Source organism: Lepus europaeus, chromosome 8 (genome assembly GCF_033115175.1).
Source record: "Lepus europaeus isolate LE1 chromosome 8, mLepTim1.pri, whole genome shotgun sequence".
In the NCBI taxonomy this organism is placed as follows: domain Eukaryota; kingdom Metazoa; phylum Chordata; class Mammalia; order Lagomorpha; family Leporidae; genus Lepus; species Lepus europaeus.
In genome coordinates, this window is record NC_084834.1 from 83,337,975 (window position 1) to 83,365,842 (window position 27,868).

General features: G+C 38.0%; 1 protein-coding gene across 2 annotated transcripts in view; it reads right to left on the reverse strand.

Moving 5' to 3' along the window:
• Positions 1–27,868, reverse strand: part of SMARCAD1 (SWI/SNF-related, matrix-associated actin-dependent regulator of chromatin, subfamily a, containing DEAD/H box 1) — an 84,887-nt gene that overhangs the window by 19,617 nt on the left and 37,402 nt on the right. For both annotated transcript variants that reach the window (XM_062199859.1, XM_062199860.1), the window contains exons 6-10: positions 25,124–25,224; positions 21,543–21,644; positions 20,110–20,191; positions 17,035–17,426; positions 7,281–7,480 (exon numbers count right to left, since the gene is read on the reverse strand). In XM_062199859.1, coding sequence (XP_062055843.1) covers positions 7,281–7,480; positions 17,035–17,426; positions 20,110–20,191; positions 21,543–21,644; positions 25,124–25,224 — 877 coding nt within the window. The remainder of the gene's footprint in view (positions 1–7,280; positions 7,481–17,034; positions 17,427–20,109; positions 20,192–21,542; positions 21,645–25,123; positions 25,225–27,868) is intronic.

A 27,868-nucleotide genomic window follows, 5' to 3' on the forward strand; every position in this document is an offset into this window, starting at 1 on the left:
CAGGCATGAAGTTTAGGTTTTAATTTTTCTAAATGAGAAATGTTTTATGGACTATATGTGCCACAGTTGAGAGTGAGTGAGAGTTTACATTAAGGTAGGTATCTTCAGCATCACTTTTTTTTTAACCTTACTTTGATTAAAGTGTCCTGATTTTAGAGTTTGACCCTTAAACATAAAATTGACAGACCTAGCCTTACCTTTTAACTACTGTTATGAACTAGGTACACCTACTTATGAAAACAAACCCAGAAGATAGCAAATTTTATCTTCTCAAATTTTATTCTGTATTTGTTGATTTCTTTCTTTTGGTAATAAGGATTACATAAAGTATTTCCATATTTGGCCATAATGTAATTCCACTGAATTAAGTAAAAATGGACTGCTCTGACTTGATACTTAGCACATTAAGGAGCTTAAAAATATTAGGCTAAAAAACACAAACATAATTTGCAACTCTGTTGGGTCGGCCCAATAAGCACCTTCTAAATGTGTGCCAATCATCCCTGATGTCAATGATCTGTGGAATTCTACAGCTGTACATATGGATACATTTATATGTGCAGTATGTACACATGTACATTTGCTACCTATCAATGAATATCAGTGAAGAAAGTAGCATGCATGTGTCAAAGACCTTGCTTTACTTGGAAACACATAAACACACTAATCTCTGGGAATGACCTGAATTGTTTAGAATGTAGTATGAGAAGTGATAATCAATGAAAGTGTTCTTTTCCTAAGCGTTCAAGTAGTTAAAAACTAATAGTAGTTATCATTTACTGAACATTTATTATATTAAGGCAACAACAGGCATCATTTTTCAGATATTATGTGATTTAATACCTTAAACATTCTATAAAGTAGCTACTACCATCATCTTTACAGATTTTATTTCAGGAAATCTCTCTAACTCCAAAGACTACACTAACACTCACTAGAATAGGTCATCATTACCCACATTAATGTGAAAACACAGGACAAGGGCATGCCTCCCACCTTCCAACTTTTACGACTTGTACCTTATTTTCTCTTACCCACATCCTGATTGCACACAGGGAAGGCGTCTAGACATGGCTTAATAAAAGGCTTAAGGGTTGAACTCTAAAATCAAGACATCTTAATCAAAGTAGGGTAAAAAAGCTGATGCTGAAGATACCTACCTCAATTCAAACTCTCACTCTCTCAACTGTGGTGAATATAATCCATAAAACATTTCTCATTTAGAAAAATTAAAAGCTTAGGTAGCATTTCTAATGTCTTTACAGCTCTTGTGCTGGATTTTAAAAAAACATTTTTTGCCTGTTTACTCAGTATAATCTCTATAATACTAAAAAAGTAATAATGAAATAAAACATTATAGATGCTTTACCTTCCAGACCCTAAAAACTTTCTACTATACTAGCAGTAACAGTATATGCTAATATTGACTATTTACCATTTTCCAACCACTATGCTATGACTTTATATGCATTATTTTATTGAATCCTCATTATAAAGCAGGTAATATTAATTATCCACAATGTATAGATAGGGAATTTACTGGGACTGGGAGGTTAAGTAACTTTAAGTAACTTGCCCAAGGTCATATAACTAATCAAATCCTTGTGTATAGTGCTAAAGTCAGTATCTGATACATGTGTGATCTACAGTTTAGGTCTAAATCACTAAATAATGAAACAAAACGTTCTTTCTCTCTCTGATCTGCCCACCCTATGGTCAACACTGAGCTCTCTGTTATTTTCCCAAGTCCTTCCCAATGTGTCAGTCATCCTGCACACATAATGCTGACATTTTATGTAAATTATCAAAGTTGGTAAAGTAAGCACATTACATCACATATAAGTGCATCCAACAGCCAACATGGCATCCCAATGTATAACTTACCACAAACAGCCAAGAAGTATTCTTAAACAAAAGTTAGTAAATCCTTTATCAACAACATTTATTGAGGAAAGAGCATATTTAACTGTCAAAAATACTATGCATCCATTTTAGTAAGTGATGGGTAACTACTACATATAATTAATTTAAAGGAAACTGCTTTATTCAGATTCACAAAGCAGCCTTGGTAAAGTGTTTTGGTTGGAGCATTAAACAGCTTTATTATATTAAGATATTTGTTTTAAAAACATAGATTAATGTACGTGAAGGTATTTCAGGGGATCATAGAAAAATGTGATTAAAAGCTAAAGTTATTGGGGACAGGTGCTGTGGCATAGCAAGTTAAGTGCTGCTTGGAACACCTACATCCCATGTCAAAGTGTCTCATCTGGGAACCAGCTATAGCTTCTCTAAACTTCCTATTTGGCTTCCTGCTAATTCTCCTAGGAGGCAGCAGATGATGGCTCAAGTTCTTGGGCTTCTGCCACCCATATGGGAGAGCTGGGTAGAGTTCCTGGCTCCAGGCTTTGGCCTGGCCCAGACCCAGCTATTGTGGATATTTAGGAGTAATTGGTAAATGGAAAATCTCTGTGTGTCTCTCTTTCTCTGTCATTCTACCTTTCAAATAAATAAAAAGAAATCTTAAAAGTAAGCTTATTTTGTTGTAAAACTTTTGAAATTCATGCAGTTTTTTCATAATATGCATTTTCTCCAAAATTTTTGAGGCCCACGGGGTCTACGTATTATGAAAAAACTATATGGATTTCAAAAAACTTTTCTGCTCCAAAATAAACTTCTACTAACTGGTTACAACATGTTTGAAAAGACCCAAGTTTGAGGCATAAAGAACGTAACACACAAATTTGAAAAAAGCCTCTGGGATAGGTGTTCCATGTCAGACTATCTGAGTTCAATATCTGTCTGGCTCCCTACTCCAGCTTCTTGCTAAAGCAGCATTGCTGGGAAGCAGCAATGATGGCTCTAGTAGCTGTATCCCTATCACTGATGTAGCGGACTGGGATTGAGCTCCTAGTTTGTGCTTTTAGCCTGGCTCAGCCAAAGCTTGATGGATAAACATTTGGGGAGTGATCTAGTGAATGGGTGTGTACTCTCTCTCTTTCACACAAATAATAAATTTTTTTAAAGAGCCCCTATCAAATCAACATGAATTCTGCTAAAATTAAAGCAAGGACAAGCATCCAATTTATGGTGAAACTTGGTTGGAAGAATGGGAAAATCACTGATGCCTTACAAAAAGTTTATGGGGACAATGTCCAAAAGAAACCAGCATTTACAAATGGGTCACTTGTTTGAAAAGAGGACTAGATGATGTTAAAGATGAAGGGATGAGATGATGTTGAAGATGAGGCCAGTAGCCAGACTATCCACATCAGCTCATGAGGAATAAATACATCTTGTTTGTGCCTTTACTGAAAATGACTGATGATGAACAGCAGAAACAGTAGCCAAACATTTCAACTGCTTCAGCTTACATAATTTTCACTGAAAAATTCAAGTGGAGAGAACTTTCCACTCCATTGGTACCAAAACTTTTGTGCCCAGATTATCCACAGATAACAACACTTTCAAATGAAATTTAAAGCAACTGGAATCAAGATCTTGAAGCATGTTCTCAAAGAACTGTAACATGACTTTACTATTACAATGCTGAAGACGAGGTATAATCAAAGTAAGTAATGTCTTTTAAGAGTTGGACGTGGTCCAGTCAGAGCAAAAGTGGACGTCAAGAGCCAAAGTCATGGCAACAATTTCTTGGATGCTCATTGCATTTTGGTTGACTTTCTGGAGGGTCAAAGAATGAGACCAACTTCTTATTCAGAGAATTTTTTGAGAAAGTCAAAGATTTAGCAGAAAAGTGCCCAGAAAAGCTTCACCAGAGTCTTTCTCCATATGACAATGCTACTGCTCATTCTTTTCCTCAAAGAAGGGCAATTCTGTCAGAGTTTCAATAGGAATCATTAGGCATCCACATTATAGTCCTGATTTAGTTTTTTCTTTTTTTGTTCTGGTAATCTTAAAAAAAAAAATTCTTAAAGGGCACAGATTTTTCTTCAGATAATGATGCAAAGAAAAACCACTGATTAGATCCCCCAAACCTTCAGTTCTCTACAGATGGACTAAGTGGTTCATACCATTGCTTAGAAATGTATCTGGCACTTGACAGAGCTTACATTGAAAAATACAATTCATCTTGTAAAATTTAACTTTTGACAAACTTTCTGATGTTCCTGATAAGTAATCATACCTCCTATTTATTTTCACACTGTATAGATTTGTAAGAATGACTGTATATGAACCCTAACAACCAATTTATAGAAAAAGATGTGGAAGATTTACTTATGTCATCTGATTTTAATTAAGTGGCCACTTCTAAACAGAACATTACAAGTATCTCTAAACTAAAGGTTCTCTTACCTCCCACTAGGGAAAAAGAAAATGTTTTCAAGAATTACTAAGAACATGAAAGAAAATGAACAGTAGGCTATTTTGAAGTCAGGATAAAACATTCCTTACAGACAGAGGCACTACGATTTCTTCATAATCAAAGGTTATGTCTGTAATGTGACATGGCTGCTGAAAAATACTACCACAACAATTCATACTAACAGAAACATTCAAACCAAAATATTTACATTCTGGTACTTTGTGTTAGTCAAACCGTATCTGCAGTATTGATTTGCATTGGCATCATTATCAAATGACCTCATAGCTCTGGTTTAGGAATAAGATAGGCAATCATCCTCTTAAGTTTCTTGTTAAGAAACAAGATCAGAGAATCTTGGTAGATGTAGCCAAAAAAGACAGGAAATGTGATTAATCATAGTGTATACTGAACATGTAGGAAATCATTCCAGTTAAAAGTTTTAAGCTGATAATTTTTAGATTAATTGCTAATACTTCAGAAAAGATGATCACATCTATAGTAAGAGTAAAACAAGAGAAATAAGTTTTAAAAATTTTGACTTCAGGCAATTTTGATTTTGGTATTTTAAAATAAAGTTTATGAATAATGGTTTGAGGTATATAATCAGAAAATTTATTTTTCCCTACAATTTAATTTTTAAATAAAGATTCTGAGTTGTTTCTATTTCTAAAGGGCAAAATTTCTTCTGTTACATTCTCATAAGCTTGAAATAGAAAAAAACTAAACAGTTAACACTGATTTTGCTTCAAGGCAAACTCTGCCACAAATAATTTGTTCCGTGAAGAGAAAGATGCACTCATGGTAGGTTATTCATTAGGATAGACTAATACTTTCCTCTGTGCTAATAAATCCTTTCCCAAGGCAAGGAAACAACTTCAAACATATCTATTCTAAGCAGCGACAATGCCTGGCCAGCACACCAAGTAAAAATTGCTTAAGCAACTCTTACTTTGGCTAAGCACAAAAACCAAGACAACAAATTCCAACCCCTAAAAGTGTACTTAAATAAACTCTTAAGAAAACATAGATACATATTTTTTGGAAATTGTGCCTTGGATTAGATCCAATAAGCAGTTAAAGAAAAAAATAGCAATTATTTTGCTTATCTATTATTATTTCATTAAATAAAAAGTCCTTAGTCTAATAGAAAGGACAGTTCATTACCAGATCATACTATTTACAAGTAACAGGGCTTTGTGAATGTGGGTTTAAAAGAGAAATTTTAAAAGTGATGCGATAAAGCACTTGATTTTTAGAAGTCCAAATTACAATAAAGTAGACTCAACTGGGTAAGCCTTGCAGAGTGAAGAACTCCCCATATCCAATGCTGGAGAACAAGCAGCAGCTCCAACTACACTTTTAGGAGATGAATTTGCTGAAATAGTTCTTTCTATGCAACAGAGAAAAGAGCTTCTTTGTGGGAACTGCATCACGTTTCCCTACACCATCCCATAGCACCCTAGAAGGGCACAGAAAAGATTGTAGCTTACTATTAAAAAACAGTAATTTTATCTTTTTTTTTACAACTTGATTTTTAATTAACCAATGACCAGCAATTATGCTTTGATCATTAACTTAAGAAGTAAATAAAATCATCAGCTGAGGTAATTAATTTTAATGAGACCCTAGTGCTAATCTTATAAAAATACTTATTAGAAATAATCTGAACAAATGTAACTCATTTTTAAAGATGTATAGCATTGCACAGTATGAAGATATGATCATTCATTCTAATTACTTCCTGATTTTAGGAACTTGAATTGTTTCCATATTTTTGCCACCATAAGTAATATCATAACAAAGAACTGTATACATTATTAAAAAGAAAGCTGTCTGAACAATTCTGAGTCTCCATTTAAAAATAAACAAATAAACGTTTAGAGGAAGGTCAAAACAATTTCCCTACCCTAACGTCCAACAACATGCAAAATGTGGGTATCACAATTATAAAAGCCATTTTAATATGCACTGGCTGTTGGACAACTTTTCGTGGTTATGTTTTTAAAGAATTGTGATGAGAGGGGCCTGGGTTGTGGTACAGTGGGTAAAGCTGCCACCTGTGAAGCCAGCTTCCCAAATGGGCACCGATTCATGTACCGGCTGCTCCATTTCTGATCCAGCTCCCTGCTAAGGGCCTGGGAAAGCAATAAAAGATGGCCCAGCTGTTTGGACCCCTGTCACCCACGTGGGAGATCTGGATGAAGCTCCTGGTTCCAACCTGCCCCAGCCCCAGCAGTTGCAGTCATCTGGGGAGTGAACCAGTGGATGGAACATCTTTCTCTCTAACTCTTTCAAATAAATAAATCTTTAAAAAAAATTAAATAAAGAATTCTGATGAGGTATTTTATTGAAAGCAGAACTTTACAGGGATATGTATATTTATTTAGTTCATTTTAAAATGGTATCTATCCTTTCCCTTTTTGAAGGGTTTTGTTACCCTCTCCCCACAATGTTTAAATATCTGGGCTTTTTGAAGCATTTAACCATTTCACCCCAAATATAGGACATTTTAATAATTTCATTTAGAAATAAAAAGAAAATAGGCGAATGGCAAAAAAAAATTTTTACACTGATGCAATTAGCAGTGGATGTTTTTGGGGAATCAAACTGACGCACAGGAGTAGGGCAGGTAGCTAAAAACCACCTTTTCAGTTTCACTAATGATAATTTCAGGAAATAATCTGTTTTCACACAAGGAAGATAAATCATTTCTGCCTTCTCACTTATAAAGGTAAAGAGGGTATGAAATACTCTGCTTTGGGAAGGGGAATCAATGAAAAACAATCCCTAAACCACTTAATGACTTATTGGGCCATTGCAGGAAACCCTGAGAGTTCTCGTCTAACATTAGTTGCTGCATCACTTCCATATTTCATTTCTCTAGGCACAATACAGAAATAAGTTCAAACACTTCATACAACAGAGATAAAATAGTGTGTTTAACAAAGATTACCTTTGGTTTAGAATGGAGGGTTGTTCGATGTTCCAGCCTCCTCCATTTCCAGTGAGCATGGTTACTTGTTTGGTTAATTTATTTGAAATGTCTTCACATTTGTTCATAAGCCTTATAACCACATCTCTTTCTTGGATCAATGTTTTACAGTGCCATATCAAATCTTCTGATAAGCCATTAGTTTTGGACATCTTTGTGAACTACGGCATGAAAGGTAAAATATAGTTCAGAAACAGAAATCCAAACTCAATTTTTCTTTATGAGGGAAATTTTAAAAATTTTAAACATTTAATAATCAGTTTAATCAAGTGCTAAGAAAACCAGATTTTTTTTTTTAAAAGAAATCCACTACACTCTTATGTGATGCATTTTTTAAAAGATTTATTTATTCATTTGAAAGGCAGAGTACAGGGAGGCAGAGAGGGAGAGAGAGAGGTCTTTTATCCAATGGTTCACTCCCTAGATGGCCACAGTGGCCAGAGCTGTGCTGATCCGAAGCCAGGAGCCAGGAGCCAGGAGCTTCTTCCTGGTCTCGCACATGGGTGCAGGGATCCAAGGACTTGGGCCATCTTCTACTGCTTTCCCAGGCCAAAGCAGAGAGCTGGATCAAAGGTGGAGCAGCTGGGACTCCAAACGGCACACATATGGGATGCTGGCACTGCAAGCAGAAGCTTTACCTGCTAAACCACAGCATGGGCCCTGAAAACCTAACCTGATTCTTTATGTCCATATCTGAATTCCCATGTGTTTCACTTCAAATCCATTATGTTGAAAAAAATACATTTTGGCCAGCACCGCAGCTCACTAGGCTAATCCTCCACCTGCGGCGCCGGCACTCTGGGTTCTAGTTCCAGTTGGGGCGCCGATTCTGTCCTGGTTGCTCCTCTTCCAGTCCAGCTGTGGCCTGGGAAGGCAGTGGAGGATGGGCCAAGTGCTGCACCCGCATGGGAGACCAGGAGGAAGCACCTGGCTCCTGGCTTCAGATTGGCGTAGTGCGCCGGCCATTTGGGGGGTGAACCAATGGAAGGAAGACCTTTCTCTCTGTCTCTCTCACTAACTCTGCTTGTCAAAAAGAAAAAAAAAACAAAAACAAACAAACAAAAAAAAAACAAAAGAAAAAGAAAGAAAAAAATACATTTCCCCCCAAATGCATAATCTGAACCTTGTTACTCTGTCCTTCACAGCTGTTCTCTCACAAGAGCAGCATTAAGTAATTGGCAATATCTCTTTATCAAGTTATTTTTCTTCACAACTTTCAGATTAGGGCTGGCGCTAGGGCACAGCAGGTAAAGCCACTGCCGGCAGTGCTGGCATCCCATATGGGCACTGGTTCGTGACCCGGTTGTTCCACTTCTGATCCAGCTCTCTGCTATGGCCGGCCTAGGAAAGCAGTAGAGGATAGCTCAAATGCTTGGGCCCTTGCTACCCACATGGGAGACCTGGAAGAAGCTTCTGGCTCCTGGCTTCAGATCGGCCCAGCTCTGGCCATTGTGGCCATTTGGTGAGTGAACCAGCAGATGAAAGACCTCTCTCTCTTTCTCTGCCTCTCTGTAACTTTGCCTTTTAAATAAATAAATAAATCTTAAAATAACCACAACTGGGCCAATACTGTGGCCCCATAAGTTAAGTCACTGCCTGTTATACTGGCATTCCACATAAGTGATGGTTTGTCCTGTCTATTGCACTTTATTTATTTTTTTAATTATTTACTTGAAAGGCAGAGCTACAGAGAGAGGAGGAGAGACAGAGAGAGATCTTCTATCTGCTTGTTCACTCCCCAGATGGCCACAACAGCTAGGGCAAGGCCCAGCTGAAGCCAAGAGCCAGGAGCTTCATTCAGGTTTCCCACGAGGGTGCAGAGGCCCAGGGACTTGGGTGCCATCTTCTGCTGCTTCCCCAGGCACATTAGCAGGGAGCTGGGTCAGAAGTAGAACACCCGGGACATGAACCAGCGCACATGTGGGATGCTGTGTGGCACATGGTGGTTTTACCCGCTACACCACAATGCCAGCCCCTTGGCTGTAAACTTCTGATTCAGCTCTCTGCTGATGCACCCACCTGGGAAGGCAGTGGTTGATGACCTTCCCAAGTGCTTGGGTCCTTGAAACCCCAAAAGAGAGCCAGATGGAGTTCCAGACTCCTGGCTTCTGTCTGGCCCAGACCTAGTCCTTAGAGCCATTTGGAGAGGGAACCAGCGGAAGGAAGACTGCTCTTGCTCTCTCTCTATATATATATAAGAAAACTGCTTTCAAATAAACCTTAAAGTAAAAAAGTTAACAACAACCAACTCATACATTAGTTAAAATTTTAAAGGCGTTTTTAAATATGTACTTGTATAAATGGCTTTGTGTGAAAATACAGAAAAATTTATCTTTCAAAATATATCTTATATTTATCATGAAAAGCAGACAATGAACACTTCAAATGTAAAAGCTATACAATTACAAAGAATATTTAGAAAGACCAATAGCTGTTTGAACCTTGTTGGACAAAACAAAACAAAACAAAACAAGCAAACAAATAAAACCCCATAATCCAGGACTGAATAAAGGAAACAGAAAAGCAACAAAACAAACAAAAAAAATCTCATCTGTCAGTATTAGCATTTTCTTCCAAGTTTCAACAAGAACAACACGTAACAGCTCTAAATAATTCCTGTAATCATAGTATTTCTAAATTCAGAGAGACATTCAAGCAACAGAAATTCAACAATCCAAAATACAGATAATTTCATAAAAAGGCAGTTTACAGCAATATATATTTTTCATATTTACCCTAGAACAAGTTGGTTATCTGTTCTAAAGCCACATTAATAATGTGCTGCAGAATTTTTTTTTGAAAGCCGAAAACAAAAATCAATCTAGTACCTCACAAACACCATAATGAAATAGCAAGTTATTTGTACACTACTTTAAGTTTTTACAAGGACAACATTCATAACCACAATATGACATACCTTCTCTTTGTGCTTTTTAATGAAAAGGTCTATTCATAAACAGTAAGATAGATAAGAATTCATATTTAAGAAATTTCTAGAACTTTCAATTAGAATATTTTTTATTTTTAAATGGACCTTCTTAAAAAAAAGATGAAAAAAAATCAGAGCAATTTTAATGAATCCCAAATTTACTTCTCTCATATTATTTATAAATTTAAATTGTCTTTGGGGCTGGCAGTGTGGTGCAGTGGGTTAAATAAAGCCCTGGTCCTGTCGGTCCAGCGTCCCATATGGGTGCTGGTTCGAGTCTTGGCTGCTCCACTTCCAATCCAGCTCTCCGCTGTGGCCTGGGAAAGCAGAAGATGACGGCCCAAGTGCATGGGCCCCTGCACCCAAGTGGGAGGCCCAGATGAAGCTCCCGGATCCTGGCTTAGGCCTGGCCTACTCTTGATCACTATGGCCATTTGGGGAGTGAACCAACAGATGGAGATCTCTCTCTCTCTCTCTCTCTCTCTCTCTCAATCTCTGCCTTTTGAATAGATAAGCAAATCTAAAAAAAAAAAAAAAAAGGCTCAGGTTGCCCAAATCCCATATCAGAGTACCTAGGTTCAAGTCCCCATTCTACTTCTGATTCCAGCTTCCAGCTAATGTACACCCTGGGAGGCAGCAGGTAATGGCTTAAGAACTCAGCTCCCTTGGCCGGCACCGTGGCTCAATAGGCTAATCCTCCACCTTGAGGCGCCGGCACACCGGGTTCTAGTCCGGTCGGGGCGCCGGATTCTGTCCCGGTTGCCCCTCTTCCAGGCCAGCTCTCTGCTGTGGCACAGGAGTGCAGTGGAGGATGGCCCAAGTACTTGGGCCCTGCACCCCATGGGAGACCAGGAGAAGCACCTGGCTCCTGCCTTCGGATCAGCACGGTGCGCCAGCCGCAGCGCACTGGCCGCGGCGGCCATTGGAGGGTGAAACAACAGCAAAGGAAGACTCAGCTCCCAGGGGCCAGCGCCATGGCGCAATGGGTTAATCCTCCACCTGCCGCACCGGCATCCCATATGGGTGCCAGTTCTAGTCCTGGCTGCTCCTCTTCCGATCCAGCTCTCTGCTATGGCCTGGGGAAGCAGTAGAAGATGGCCCAATTCCTTGGGACCCTGAACCCACATGGGAGACCTGGAAGAAACTCCTGGCACCTGGCTCTGGATCGGCGCAGCTCCGGCCGTTGTGGCCATTTCGAGAGTGAACCAGCGGACAGAAGACCTTTCTCTCTGTCTCTCCTTTTCACTGTCTGTAACTCTACCTCTCAAATAAATAAATAAGATCTTAAAAAATTAGTAGAGGAAAGAGATGACTAGAACTTTGGGGGAGGGAAAGCAAGTATATGAAATTAACTTATTTATTACTTAACATATTATTCTAAGTGCATATAAAATAATAAAAACAAAAAATATTTTTTCTTTCTTTTTTTATTTGACAGGTAGAATTATACATAGTGAGAGAGAGAGACAGAGAGAAAGGTCTTCCTTCCATTGGTTCACCCCTCAAATAGCCGCCACAGCCGGCGCTGCACTGATCCAAAGCCAGGAGCCAGGTGCTTCTTCCTGGTCTCCCATGCGGGTGCAGGCACCCAGTCATCTGGGCCATCCTCCACTGCCCTCTGGGGCCACAGCAGAGAGCTGGACTGGAAGAGGAGCAACCGGGACTAGAACCAGGCACCCATATGGGATGCCGGCACTGTAGGGAGAGGATTGACCAAGTAAGCCATGGCGCCGGCCCCTAAAAGCAAAAATATTAACAAAAAATTAACATAAACCCAAGATTTACTTTAAGATTTTCATTTATTTGTGCATTTATTTGTGGTGGAGGAGAAAAGGGGTTTTGGGCATTTAAGGAAAGATTAAGGATATTCTACTGCCACTTCATGTTACTGTTTCTTGAACACAAAAACACTTAAAAATCCTGAAAATTACTTAGCTTCACTAAAATAAGATTTAAGAAATACAAATATCCTATAAGTGAATGATCAATAGTAAATCTAAAGCTACTGATAAGCATAGGAAATATAATCCTAATCACATGATATGAAATATACAAATGTACACATAAATGGATGATGTTCAAAATATCTTAAGTGGTGAGTAACTTCAGTATAATTTTGTATAAACTGGACTACCAACTTTATTCTTGGATGTGACTACTTCAATTTAACACTGAAGAAATTAGCTTTCAAGAAATAAAGCTAATATTTCAGGGGAAAAATAAAAGGAAAAAAATGTAATTGCCACATGGTGGATAATTACATGAAAAAAAGATATCAATGGGTCCTGAATAATGTCTCTAGATTAAGAATTCTATTATCTAAGGATTTTTTTCTTTCAGTTTGTGATTGAAGTACTCCTTTCTTGCCACAGTGTGTCACTCTTACTGTATAATTACTTTCGAATTTCTATTGGAAGGGGGAAATCATTTTTTTTGTTTTTTGTTTTTTTTAAGCTTTTATTTAATAAATATAAATTTCACAGATACAGTTTTTGGATTATAGTGGTTCTTACCCCCGTACCCGCCCTCCCACCCCCATTCCTATCCCACCTCTACTCCCTCTCCCATCCCATTCTTCATTAAGATTCTTTTTTTTTTTTTTAAACAGGCAGAGTTAGACAGTGAGAGAGACAGAGAGAAAGGTCTTCCTTTTTCCATTGGTTTACCCCCCAAATGGCTGCTACGGCCCATGTGCTGCACCGATCCGAAGCCAGGAGCCAGGTGCTTCTTCCTGGTCTCCCATGCGGGTGCAGGGCCCAAGCACCTGGGCTACCCTCCACTGCCTTCCCGGGCCACAGCAGAGAGCTGGACTGGAAAAGGAGCAACTGGGACAGAATCGGCACTCCAACCAGGACTAGAACCCAGTGTGCCAGCACCAGAGGTGGAGGATTAGCCCAGTGAGCCGCGGCGCTGGCCTAAGATTCATTTTTAATTATCTTTCTATACAGATGATCAACTCTACACTAAGTAAAGATTTCAACAGTTTGCTCCCAGACACACAAAGTATAAAGCACTGTTTGAAGACACATTTTACTGTTAATTCTCATAGTATAACATATTAAGGACAGAGGTCCTACATGGGGAGCAAGTGCAGATTGACTCCCATTGTTGATTTAACAATTAACACTCTTATTTATGATGTCTGTGATCTCTCGAGGTTCTTGTCATGAGCTGCCAAGGCTATGGAAGCCTTCTGAGTCCACAAACTCCGACATGATTGAGACTGGGCTATAATCAAAGTGGAAGTTTTCTCCCTTCAGAGACAGGTACCTCCTTCTTTGATGTCCCCTTCTTTCCACTGGGATCTCACTCACAGAGACCTTTCATGTCGGTCATTTTTTGCCACAGTGTCTTGGCTCAGAGGGAAATAATTTAAAAGCAGGTAAAATTCCCAAAGTATTTAATCCCCAATTAACAGAAAGCAATCCTAAGGAAAAAATCACTAATTTTATTCATTGTTATAAGTACCTGGCAGGAGTCTACAAAGTGCTCCATGAATTTAAAATTTTTTAATGTAAGTTTACCAAACTTGTTCAAATTAACAGAAATCTTATAAACAAACTCAATAAAGCTTCCCTATTTGGAAGGAAGAAATACATATTACAAAGCTTTAAGTGATGAATTTAGACAGACATTTTAAAGAAATCACAAAGTAATGTAAAAAAAAAGAAGAAAGAAAATGTGTAGATAAAACTGGTGCAATGAGGAGCATAAAGTTATTTGACATGGCCAAACCTGTACTGCTTGGTTATCATCAAGAAAAGCCACAGCTATGCTGATCTAAATGTTAATTAAGTAGATACATAGGAGAACAATTTTAGGTTAAGCCATTCATGAATTATCTCATTGGTCAGTATAGATATGCTAATTCTCTGATTAATGTATAAACATGCAATATAGTAAAATTTATCATAGACATAACACTGCATCCCACCTTACTTAGTAAAAGATTAGACCAAAATTCAGTAAGTAGATGGTGAACTAATACCATCAAATGTGTGCAATCTGACAACAAAAGTTCTAATTTTATCACATTAATACAAGCTTTTAAACTAGCAACATTTTTGGCTTACTGCATTTACAATCTGTACCTGATTTAATGATGTGATTTTCTTAAACAACATTTCCAATATAAATTAGGGGGACTGAATGTCTGAGACAACTGTAGTTTAAAAAAGAAGTATAATTCTCAGACGAGAACACCATTAATGATACAAAAATGTAATCATTAGATTTAAATTACTGTGAATGGATTATGTAGTTGCTATTATACCAATATTATACTTTACATGTCATACTTACATTATATGTCTAATAAAACTTCGACTTTTCAAAACTTTTTAAAGGGGTTTGATAATAATTTTCACATTTGAGTTACCTTCATAAGAACATAAGAATGAAATACTGATGGTTACACTCAGTCATTTAGTGATAACCAATACTACAGAAATTTCATTTTTTAACAAAAATCACAATTAAAATGCAAGTGTTTGCTTGGGTCAAGGGCTCAGTTTGCATTTTTTGGGTGAAATATTTATCAATTCTTAAGTTCTGCCAAATTTACCAATTTGGAAGACTAACTAAGCTTCAATAATAATTTTAAGAATGGACTAGATAGTTTCAGGTGTTCTAACTATATAACACTTTAAATCTTCATTAAAGTTCGCTTACGACTAACTTGATTAAAGCCTCAACTAAATGTCATAGGAATTTTAAACAGAGAGCTAACAAAACAAAAGTGTGATTTTTTTTTTTTTGGCTTTTCTTTCCTTTTGAATTTGCTTAAACGCATTATCATTACTTCCTGAATAATAAAAAGTATATTATGTAGTTCTACCAAAATATGCATATAATACTGATTTTTTTCCTATGATTTTATTGAAATATTATGTTCTATAAACCAGTCACATTCAGAATTCTAAAGCACAAAGTAGAAGCTAAAAAATTATGAGAAAATTAAAAGTAAAGCTTGTATATATTAGCTTGCCATTTGAACTAATAATTTGCAAAAACTCACCATCTATCTACTTAGCTCAGGACAACAAAGTAATATTTTCACCGCACATAAGTAGAAAGCTTATTTTTAGGATACTTTTCAACTGTTACATAACATATTCAAGATCTGGATGGCTGACTAGAACAAACAATATAATGTTTATGTTCAACTTTCAGAAAAGGACAAGAACTTAGGAGGTTTTAAGTAATGTATTATCTCCAAAGTCATGTCAAGACTAATTTAAACTATCCAATTAATTAGTAAGGGAAACATGCTTTCTACATGTTAAGTTGCTGAATATTTTTAAAAACATCTGGCATATAAACTTCTGGTAAAATTATATAATTTACTTTTACTATAAGATATCTGGGCAAGCAGCTACAGTGACTAAACAAAGTAGTGCAGATAATTGCATTCCTTATTCAATAAATTAGAATCCAAACAAGCCTGAGCAACCCAACCCTGCAATAACATAGGAGACCATTAAAGATTAAAAGAAAGAAGAAAAGGAGGAAAAGAACAAGAAAGCCCCTCAGCAAATACTTTAAGAAATAAATCACTCAGGCAAAGCCAAACAAGTTTTGAAAGGGCCTGCTTTGACAGATGTTCTTTTGGAAAACCAAAGGCTTCAGGCAAAACGCACAATTTTATTATTTTCTTAAAAAATTTAAAATACTAGCAATGTAGTTTTCTGTATTTTTCAAACATTTTTATTTTCAAAAAATGCTTTTTACAACCATTGTTGAGGGACCCTATAAGCACGTCAACACACTTAAGGGTACTTATGCTCATTTAGATTAACCACAGGTACAAACTAATCACAAATGCAACTCTGCTCCACAACTTAGGGAATAAAACTTCCTAAAAAGTTTTATAAAGGATCTAGACTCACTTCATCTTTCAAAGCTATGGCAAATCATCCATACTGCTTTTACAACAGGGCCTACACAAAATTCACACTATCAAAGCCCACATTCTCAAAAGAACTGAAGCAAAATTTAAAAGGGAGTTCTTCTTTGTATAAGATTTGTTGACTGTTGACATTTATAAAACTGAAACTCCAGATATTTTGGATAATTCCTGTTTACAGGAAATCAAATTCCAGAAAATGATCATGCAAAGTGTACTTACCAGTTTTTATGCCTTCCCTTCACCTAACGCTTGAATGCTAGGCTTCCACAAACTTTTCTATCTTTCCAATTAAAAATGCTGCAGCCTGCTACACTCCATAAAATGGCCGCGTTGTTTAATCAAGAAAATCATGTTAGAGATTGAGCTGCCACTTTTAGAAGAAAAAGAAAATAAACGATTGCTTCTCTTGTGATGAAGTATAAAACACTTAGGCCGGCATTTTAAAGCATGGAGATCCCCTGGATGTTGCTACTGCTCTTCAAATAGCTGGAGTAAAATTTCTGCCACATTCTTGCTTTCTGCATGGTGTCTCAGCAGTAACAGATCAGAACAGGCTAACAAACAACTCCTTCCTAAATGTAAGCTCTAATTTCTTCTTCTGCAGTGAAATGAACCAAGTTTCTGTGCAAAAAATGAGTGACAGTATTCCCAGCCAATCAGCTTGGGGTTTTTCAGGAAAATCACCCCTTAATTCATTCAAAATTAGGTCATATGACACTATTTGAAATACTATTGGCTTACAATGAAAGTAATGTTTGACTCTACACAGGATAAGGCCACCCATCTATGCTTCCCTGGGCTGAAGGCAACTTGACTATAAACGGTACTGTGAATTAAGCACACACACACAGAAGGGGGGGAAAAGAATGTAGCCTTACCAGAGCTTCCCAACTGTTAAAGGGCCGGAGTTCTGTTATCTTCTGAGCCTTTTTCTGAGAACACTGAGGAATCAGAGTGAGCTCACCAATTGAGGCATCTTGAAGGAAGTGAAGAATTTTACCCTTATAGCCGTCCTCCATCACCTCTTCACCACTGCTGTAGTCTTCATCCAGGGAACTGCCAACATCAGAACCCGAATCATACTCCGAGTCTTCAGTGACTTTCTTCGGATTAAATACGTTTTTTTTACGTTTCTTGTTAAAACCATTTTGTGGTTTCACGGAAAATTTCTGTTTTAGTTTTGTTTTAGTTGTATTTTTAGGATAATTCTGACCCTTTGAAGAAACTTCTTTTCCATTTGGAACCTCATTTTGTGAAGCATATTGCATATCTGTGTATAAAAACAAAACAATAACTAAATCAGAAATATACAAATTAAAGATTTTGGCTTCAAAGAAGAAAAATTTTACAAAATCCTCCTGAATACAGAATTCAGCCACAACTGATTGGTAAATCTTGATGTACTTTACAAGAAAATACTCAAGGCAACTTTCATGATAAATGCTAAGCTAAAATAGTTTCAAAATCACTTGATAATTTATCTTTTAAAATTAATTAAGGGGCCTGTGCTGTGGTGTGGCCAGTAAAGCCGCCACCTGCAGTACCGGCATCCCATATCAGCGCCAGTTCAAGACCCAGCTGCTCTACTTCTGATCCAACTGTCTGCTATGGCCCAAGTGCTTGGGAGCCTGCTACCCACATGGGAGACCTGGAAGAAGCTCCTGGCTCTGGATAGGCCCAGCTCAGGCTTTTGCAGTCATTTGAGGAGTGAACCCATGGATGAAGATCTGTCTCTCTCTCTGCCTCTTTGTAACTATGCCTTTCAAATAAACAAATCTTTTAAATAATTAAATATAAATTTCCATTTTTTAACATTGATCCTGAGAACATAAATGGCAGCTATATATCCAAAGATGTCTCTGTGCTCCTTACCAGCCCCACTCCCATGCAAAACACTCCTTCTTGAAGCTTACTAATAAAAATTGTAAGTTAAACTATCCTTGTTATAATCAAATATCCACCACTGTCTCCACTATTTCATCATTCTTAAAAAATTATTTAAATACACTATTACCAAAAATCAAGAATATTTTATCATTGACTAGTCCATCACATATCACAGAATTCTAAGAGGCCTGAGGATCAAAGTTATTCTTACTTTATATACTAGTAAAAAAAAACCAAATAATAAAGCACCTCTTAATCTCTAGCACAATATAGTTGGCTCTTTGTGCCCATGGGTTCTACATTCATGGATTCAATCAACTACAGATCAAAAAATATTAGAAAATATTCTGTCTGTACAGTATTGAACATGTACAGACTTTTTTTATACAATGACTATGTACATGGCATTTGCACCATATTAGGTATTCTAAGTTATCTAGAGATGATTTATTTAAAGTATATGGGAGGATGGGCATAGCTTACATGCAAAGACTACATATCACTTTACATAAGGGACTGGAGCACTGGCAGATCTTAGTATTACCAGGAGGCCCTGAACCAATCATCCAGACATGGAGGGACCACTGAACTTTATTTAGAATATTTATTTTTTATTTACTCAAAAGAGCTTTTACATTTAAAAGTGATCATTCATGCTTGTGACACATGAAAAATACAAGCAAAATAAACTGAATGAGGTATTCCTTAAATTTCTTCTCATTCATAATCTGGATCTTCTGAATCAGTCTTCAGGCTCAGAATGAGTATTTCTGGTAGCATTCCGCCCTCCGACGAAATTCTCTGGTTGTATAGTATTTCTCAGAAAAATTCATTAAGAAGCATCTAAATTCTCTATGCTGGACTTTTAAAGCTGGCTTTGCAATGATAAAGAGCTAGTCTACTTGACTCTTGCCTCTCCTCTATCATCTGGTGCTAGAGTTAACAAGGTTCTACTAGAATTCAGAGGCTTTCTTTCACGTTGATGATACACCTAAGTTTTTGATGCTGGTGCTTTTCATATTCATGCAAATACAGATTAAGATAATCTACATTATAATGATTATAAGATACCACCATTCACAGGAAACATCCTGACAGGTGAACTTACTTTGATTCCTCAGTGTTAAAATAAGCTTTACCCATCAAGAAGCATTGGCCAAAAAAAAAAAAAAAAAAAAAAGAAGTATTGGCCAGATAGAGATATTTCTTGTTTTATTTTACATTATCATAAAAAAATAGGTCAAAACATTTAGGAACTTCTCTTTCTCTGTTGTTCAGCCTTTCAAACAAATAAATAGATCTTTTTTAAAAAAAGGAAGGGGGAGGCCCAGCACAGTGGCCTACCACATACCACAGAGCCAATTTGAGTCATCCCTGCTGCTCTACTTGTGATTCAGTTCCCTGCTAATGTACCTGGGAAGGCAGTAGAAGATGGCCCAAGTACCTGGGTCCCTGACACCCACAAGGGAGACCCAGATGGAGTTCCTGGCTCCTGGCTTCAGCTTGGCATAGCACCAGCAGCTGTAGCTGTTAGTAAAATGGCAGTCTCATCTGTGGTGCCATCTATACCTTGGATGCCATCTTAGGCCCTGGCCTCCTGTCACCATCTTGCATAGTTGGCTTTGGTCCTAAGCCCCACGGCCCAACCACTGGTGACAGCTCCACCCCTACCCTAATGGGATTCGTTGCTTCTACTTCCTTGCCTCCCCTCCCCTTACTGCAAAGGTTTAACAGGACCTGTTCCTGAACACATGCTCTCTCTCACTCTCTCTACACCTCCCCCCTCTGTCTGTGGGCTTCCCCCACCTGACAATAAACCTTTCCTCTAACTCCGGTGTTTGGTGTGTTTTCATTCCATTTGAATAGAAGATCTCTCTCTCTCTCTTTCAAATAAACAAATCTTACCAAAAAATTGGGAAATGGCTATTTTAAAAATTTATACAGTATTACTTCCAATGTTATCTGCAATACCGCTCTTGGACTCATAACTACCAGGCTTATTACTTCCCATATACTAAAATATAGAATATAATGAGAAGTATGTATTTTCTATGACAGAATATTACCTTGGTCTTCTGCAAACACTTTTAGAGACTCCAAAGCTTCAGTGTACATCCACTCATGTTCCTTGAGTACTTCTCTCAGTTCCTAGAAATAAGTTATTGATCCTTCTGTTAATATTTCAAATTAGCAACTTGTGGAAAACACATTCTTTGAAAACTAAGCTAATTACCTGAATGCACAGAATACCTATCTGATTATTTTATCCTTTTTATGTGCTTTACAAATGCTTCCTATGAAATTTTACTTCTGCAAATGCATGATGGTCTTCATAAGGAAGGAAACTTAACTTATTTTTGCATTTCTAGCTTTCCCCACAGAGTACCCTGAACACTGAGGAATCAAGAAATATATCCGCAGTTAAAAATGAAAACAGAGGCCAGTGTTGTGGGGTAGAGGATTAAGCCACTGCTTGCAATGTCAGCATCGCATATCAGAGCATCTTTTTTGAGTTCCAGCGGCTCTACTTCTGATCTTCCTTGCTAAGATGCCTGAGAAAAGAGCAGATAGTGGCCTAATACTTGGGGCCCTGCACTCACATGGGAGCGTGAGAGGCAGGAATGGAGTTCTGGGACCCTGGTATTGGCCTGGCTCAGCCCTTTGCCGTTGTGGCCATTGAGGCATGAACTAGCAGATAGAAAATAACCCCCTTTGTCTGTCTGTCTGTCTCTCTCTATATATATACACTTATATGTATCTGTTTGTGTGTGTGTATATATATTTCCCTCTCTCTTTCAAATAAACAAATAAATAAATCTTTTACAAAAAGTAAAACCTCAACATGGATTGCTAACTTCAAAATTTTTAATTTCAACATATATAAAGAACAGGATAGCAACAGATTTTGCCTTTAGCTCATGAGAATTCAGATATATAATCTGAACTTCACTAGAATGATTTAATGCAAATGTAAATGTATTCCAAATGTTAAATATGTGCTTCTATATATGATCACAGGATTAAAAGAAGGCCCTTGTAGCAATGGCAAGCTTGGTATAGTCTTTATAAAGAACTGAAAGAATTTTTATTATCTGGGAAGTAAAACAGACCTTATGAAACTTAAGGACACTGAAATGCAATATTATATTTCAAAATTCTTATGAGAATTTCAAGGATGAGACATGGGGTTAAAAAAAAACAGTAGCTGGACATAGCAGGGTTATAGATGGCATTCTAGATGATTAACACGTTATAAATCAGTCCACAATTTTTATTATGATGATAGTTATAATGCTGATACTATAAATTAGTAAACAAGGTAAATAAACAAGGTAAAAACATAATAAGCAGTTTAAAACTACTTCATATAACATTCATAAAAGGCAAACATTTAATTAGAAAAATGAAAACTCACCCTAAGCTTTCACATGGTTAAACTGGAAATTCATTTTGTAATCTTTTTAGTACATTAATTAAATTTCTGCACATGACTACTTACCTGCTTATCAAAATTTGGAAACTCCTTTTGTAATTTCAGTACAATACTTTCCTGCTTTTCCCAATTACTGCTAGATTCTGCAGACTCATTTGACTCCTCACCCTAATTGAAGAGAGGAAAGAAAATGAATCAAATTAAGAGATAAACAATAACAAATGGATAAGGAAAGAGGATAGAGGGAGGAAGGGAATATCATTACATTCTTAAAACTGTATCTGTGAACCACGTTGAATATGTTAAAAACTAATGAATAAAAATTTTTAAAATATTTAAAAATATCATCAGTAACAATGGTCTTAAGGAAATTACATTTATATTTTGACATGATTTGAAAATTGTATTTGGGGGCTACGCTGTGGTACAGCAGGTAAAGCAGCCACCTGCAGTGCCGGCATCCCATATGGGTGCCAGTTCGAGACCTCGCTGCTCCACTTCCGATCCAACTCTGCAATGGCCTGGGAAAGTAGTGGAAGATCCAAGTCCTTTGGCCCTTGCATCCGCATGGGAGACCCAGAGGAAGCTCCTGGCTCCTGGCTCCTGATTGGTGCAGCTCCGACTGTTGCAGCCAATTGGGGGAGTAAATCAGCCGATGGAAGACCTCTCTCTCTCTCTCTGCATCTCCTTCTCTCTCTAACTCTGACTTTCAAATAAATAAATAAATAAATCTTTAAAAAAATCATACTTTATCAGAAGAGTCCAAGATTTGTTTCTATTTAAATAAACTTTGACAAATAAATTACTTTAAAAGTAAAAAAATATTGCTAATTTAAGATCACTTGAACGACTTTGGGGCTGGTGCTGTGGCATAGCATGCTAAAGCAGCCACCTGCTAGTGCTAGCATCCCATGTGGGTGCCAGTTTGAGTCCTGGCTGCTCTTCTTCCAATCCAGCTCACTGTTATGGCCTGGGAAAGCAGTAGAAGATGGTCCAAGTGTTTGGGCACCGGCACCCACGTGGGAGACCAGGAGGAAGCTCCTGGCTCCTGGCTTCGTGTGGGCCCAGCTCTTGCCGTTGTGGCCATTTGGGGAGTGAATCAATGCATGGAAGAGCTCTCTCGCGCTCTCTCGCTCTCTCTCTCTGTGTGTGTGTGTGCCTCTCTATAACTGCCTTCCAGATAAATAAATAAATCTTTAAAAAAATAAAAGATCTTTATTATATAGGTGCTAACTCAAACTATTCAATGTGCAAAATAAAATCTTTTAGAATATTTCTCAAGTTAACTCACTATAACTCATATATAAAATGAAGTGTTCTCCAAGCAAATGACAAGTTTTAAAAAATGGTACCAATGTCTTAACTATGTTCACAATTTCATAGCTCTCTGTAAGTTTTAATTTCTGAAAGATGTTTACCTTTGCATCAATCTTCATCAACACAATGGATTAAATATTAATTACAACCACAAAAGGAATCTTAAGTGGAACTAAATAGCATATAAATTAAATAACTATGGCTATGGCCACATTTACAGTCTTCCTTCTACCACTTCATTTCACTTGAACAAATTCATTAAATTCTACATTTAAATAAACAAAAAAAGATTCCTTGGGTTCATGTATGAGAAAAATCTTGTATTCTACTTAATCAAGAATTTATCTACTCTGTTAAGTAAATAACAAGTTAGTCTTCTACTTTCTCCTTTACTTCCTTTTTTTTTTTTTTTTTAAGATTTATTTTATTTATTTGAAAGTCATAGTTACAGAGAGAGGTAGAGACAGAGAGGTCTTCCATCCGCTGGTTCACTCCCCAGTTGGTCCCAAAGGCTGGAGCTGCACTGATCCAAACCCAGGAACCAGGAGCTTCTTCCGGGTCTCCCACATGGGTGCAGAGGCCCAAGGACTTGGGCCATGTTCTACTGCTTTCCCAGGCCACAGCAGAGAGCTGGACCAGAAGAGGAGCAGCTGGGACCAGAACCAGCACCCATATGGGATTGCTGGCACTGCATGAGGTGGCTTTACCTGCTATGCCACAGCGCCAGCCCTGTGAATCATTTTTTAAGATTTAGAAAATAATAATCAGCTTTTGGAAATCAATTGCATGGTATCAGAAACGAATCATTCAGCAGACAGTATGTCTATCACTTGCTGTTTGCTCTTAGACCTGAGGCATCTGCCAGCTCTGCTCATCTCTGGTGACTCAAGATAGTAGCGTGGTCCAGTGGATCCACTGGAGCTTCAAAGAAGCTACGTGCAACATGAAGTTTGGCCTCAAATCTGACTTGGGTTTTCCAGGTCCATAATACATAAGTGAAACAGATAGATTTGACACTTGTTAAAATTGTTTATCAGCTCCTAAATCCATGGAAATGCTAAATCAAAATTCACAGAATTGTCCTTCTTAAAGTTAACTCAAGGGGCAGGGATTTGGCCTGGTAAACAAGAGGCCCACATCCCATACTGGCATGCCTGGGTGTGAATCCCAGCTCTGCTCCTAATTCCAGCTTCCTGCTAATGCACCCCCTGGGAGGCAGAGGAGATAATGGCTCAAGTAGTTAGGTCCCTGCCACCCCCAAGGGAGACCCAGATTGAGTTCTTGACTCCCAGCTTTGAACCCAAGGCTGATGTGGGCATTTGGGGAGTGAACCAGCAGACGGGAGCAAGTCTGTCTTGCTCTCTCTCTCTCTGCCTCTCAAATAAGTAAAAAATTTAAAAATTTAAGTGGAAAAATATGAACAACAACAATATCACATTCCTGACGGAACTACAGACTGACACTATCATCTCATCCTAACATACTAACATGCCTCCTTGGGCTATGGAAAAGTTGAAAGGCTCTTGGGCAATTATTTCACAGAATCATAAACAATCAGGTAATGGCCCCAGATTACATCATATGTGGGATTTTTACTAGAGCAGGGCAATATAGTTACGCAATTATTAATTGGGTAGATGCTTTTTTCTGCTCTATTCCAAATACAAAGGACAAGCAGAAGGCTATCTGTTTTCATCTTGACAGATTCAGTGATACAACTTTAGTGTCTTCAGAGTTATGGTAACTCTCCTGCTCTCTCTCTCTTTTTAAGATTTATTTATTTATTTGAAAGGCCGAATTAGAGAGAGGGAAAGGCAGAGGCAGAGAGAGAGGTTTCCATCTGCTGGTTCACTCCCCAGATAGGGAGTGTAAGTGTATTTCGGTGCAAAAGTTTTGATACCCATGCAGGTTTTGATTAAATTACATTTTCTGGGAATCTTTTTTTTTTTTTAGATTTATTATGTTAATTTATTTGAAAGACAGAGTTACAGAGAGAGGTAGAGACAGACAGAGAGGTCTTCTATCTGCTGGTTCACTCCCCGAATGGCTGCAATGGCCAGAGCTGGGCCGATCAGAAGCTAGGAGCCAGGCGATTCTTTCAGGTCTCTCACAAGGGTGCGGGGGCCCAAGCATTTGGGGCATCCTCTGATGCCTTCCCAGGCACATTAGCAGGGAGCTAGATCACAAGTAAAGCAGATAGGTCTCGAACCAGCACCCATATGGGATGCCAGCACTGCAGGCCAGGGCTTTAACCCTCTGTGCCACAACACCAGGCCCCTCTTGCAGTTTTTAAGCAACCAATTTTGATACTATAATTTAAATGCACTTACATGATCTATTCTTGTCTTTTTTAAAGATTGATCATCATTAAATTCATCTTCCTCATACGGCTCTGAAGAAGAAGATAATTTTCTTTTCCTGGGCCCACCACCTTTAAAAAAAAAAGCAAAAAGTTTTCACAGAAATAATCAATTTAATGTAAAGCAAGCAAAAATGAAATATACAATGAGTATTACACAGTTTTCTTGATAGCATAGCCAAGTTACTTCTTTTACATATGATTGGATTGAGGGAAAACTGCACAATCACTGCAATCTTTCAAAAGTAGGAATCACTGTATACTTTATTCATAAACTAGTACATTATTGAAAGCTAAAAATATATCTCTGGGGCCAGTGCCGTGGCGTAGTGGGTTAGGCTGCCCCCTGCAGTGCCAGCATCCCATATGAGCACCGATTTGAGACCCAGCTGCTCCACTTCTGATCCAACTCTCAGCTGTGGCTTCGGAAAGCAGTGGAAGATGGCCCAAGTCCTTGGGCCCCTGCACCCACACAGGAGACACCCAGAGAAACCTCCTGGCTCCTGGCTTCAGATCAGCACAGCTCCAGTCGTTGTGGCCAATTGGGGAGTAAACCATCAGATGGAAGACCTCTCTCTCTGCCTCTCTCTAGTAACTCTGAATTTCAATTAAATAAATAAATCTTTATATATATATATATATGTATATATGTATATATATATATATACACATACATACACATATATCTACATTGACAAGTAATCCTAGAGTAATATTTAGGGGGAGGGACTCTTCCCCAGTGGACTGAGTGTTCAGCAGTGAAAAAAGCTGAGCTCCATCAAATGTTACTAGAGTAGCATCACTGACACAAATAATTATTAACTGGCTACTTACATATCAGGCTTTGCACAAACTTTTAACACAAATAATTATTTCATGCCTTTTCCACAAATAAACCAAAAATTAGGAAACATTTTTTAAAATGAAGAAGAACTAAACAATAGGGAGCACAAGCAATTAACATTTTTAAATAAAGGACGTATAACAGTATAAAATAAGTGTGCATATTCAGTCATGACTGAAAGAAAAAATACTACATGACCTTGAGAAGCTATGCTATATATTTATACTTTGCATACATTTATGTATTTCTTAAATAATCTCAAAAATCAAATTCCTTAAATACACTGCTATGCTAATATGAAGACACCTGTTAAATCTTACAAGGATTTACGATCTCAACATTAATTGCATCAGAACTTTCATTGTGTAGTTAGAAATAAAATTTGTAGTAGCATTATATTCCAAATACATATGTATGTGACAGCTTGTAAACTATAAGCCTAAAAATTTCACAACATGGCTAAATAGGACTGAACCACCATTAACCCTTTAAAGAGTGAGTAATCATTGGGGCTGGCACTGTGGCGTAGTGGGCTAAGCATCTGCCTGAAGTGCTGACATCCCATATAGGCACTGGTTCGACTCCAAGCTGCTCCTCGTCTCATCCAGCTCTCTGCTAAGGTATGGGAACTTGGGCCCCTGCATCCATGTAGGAGACCCAGAAGAAGTTCCTGGGTCCTGGCTTCGGATATGCCCAGCTTAAGCCTTTGTGGCCATTTGGAGAGTGATCCAGTAGGTAGAAGACCTTTCTCTCTGTCTCTGCCACTCAAATAAAATAAATAAAATCTTAAAAAGAAAAATGTAATTACTGTGTGTCAAGCATTGTGCTTGACCAATATAACTGCAGACTGTTTGTACAATCTGGTTTTGAAAAATAAATAAATAAATAAAGGAATAGTAATCATGTTAGTATGAATACTTAAATGTGTTTTCCTGATTCAGGAGAAATGTGAATGTGCAATCAGTATACAACAACTGATTTCTAGGAACCTTTTTTAAGAAGGGGAAAATACAACCTCACCATCACCTATATATCTGTCAGGGTGCAGTAAGCCTTGTTAGTAAGTTTGTTTGAAAAAAAGCTTCAAACCAGGCAATTTATGCGACGGCACTTACATATACTTGCATCATTCTTAAAAAGAAGAAATGGGCAGGTGTTTGGCCCAGTGGTTAAGACACAACTTGGGACTGCTATATCCCCTGTCAGAGACCCTAGGTTTCAATCCTAGCTCTGATTCCAGTTCCCTGATAAAGCACACCCTGGGTAGCAGGTGATGATGACTCAAGTACTTGGGTCCTTTCAACCATGCTGGGACTTGGATTCAGCTTCCAGCTTCTGGTTTCATCCTGACCCAGCCACCACCCATGATGCTGACATCCCATATGGGTATTTCCAGTTCGAGGGTCCCAGCTAATGTGCCCGGGGAAAGCAGTATAAAGGAGACCCAGATGGAGTTACAGGTTCCTGGCTTTGGCCTGGCTCAGCCTTGGCTGCTGTGGCCATCTGGAGAGCGAACTAGAGAATGGAAGATGTCTCTCTCTCTCTCTCTCTCTCATACTGCCTTTCAAATAAATAATTCTTTTTTCTTTTTAAAGATTTTTAAATTTAGTTATTTGAAAGTAAGAGTTACAAAGAGAGGAGAGGCAGAGAGTGAGAGGTCTTCCATCTGACGGTTCACTCCCCAATTGGCTGCAACGGCTGGAGCTGTACCGATCCAAAGCCAGGAGCCAGGAGCTTCTTCTGGGTCTTTCCAGGCGGGTACAGGGGCCCAAGGACTTGGGCCATCTTCTACTGCTTTCCCAGGCCATAACAGAGAGCTGGATCAGAAGTGAAGCAACCGGGCCTTGAACTGGTACCCATATGGGATGCCGG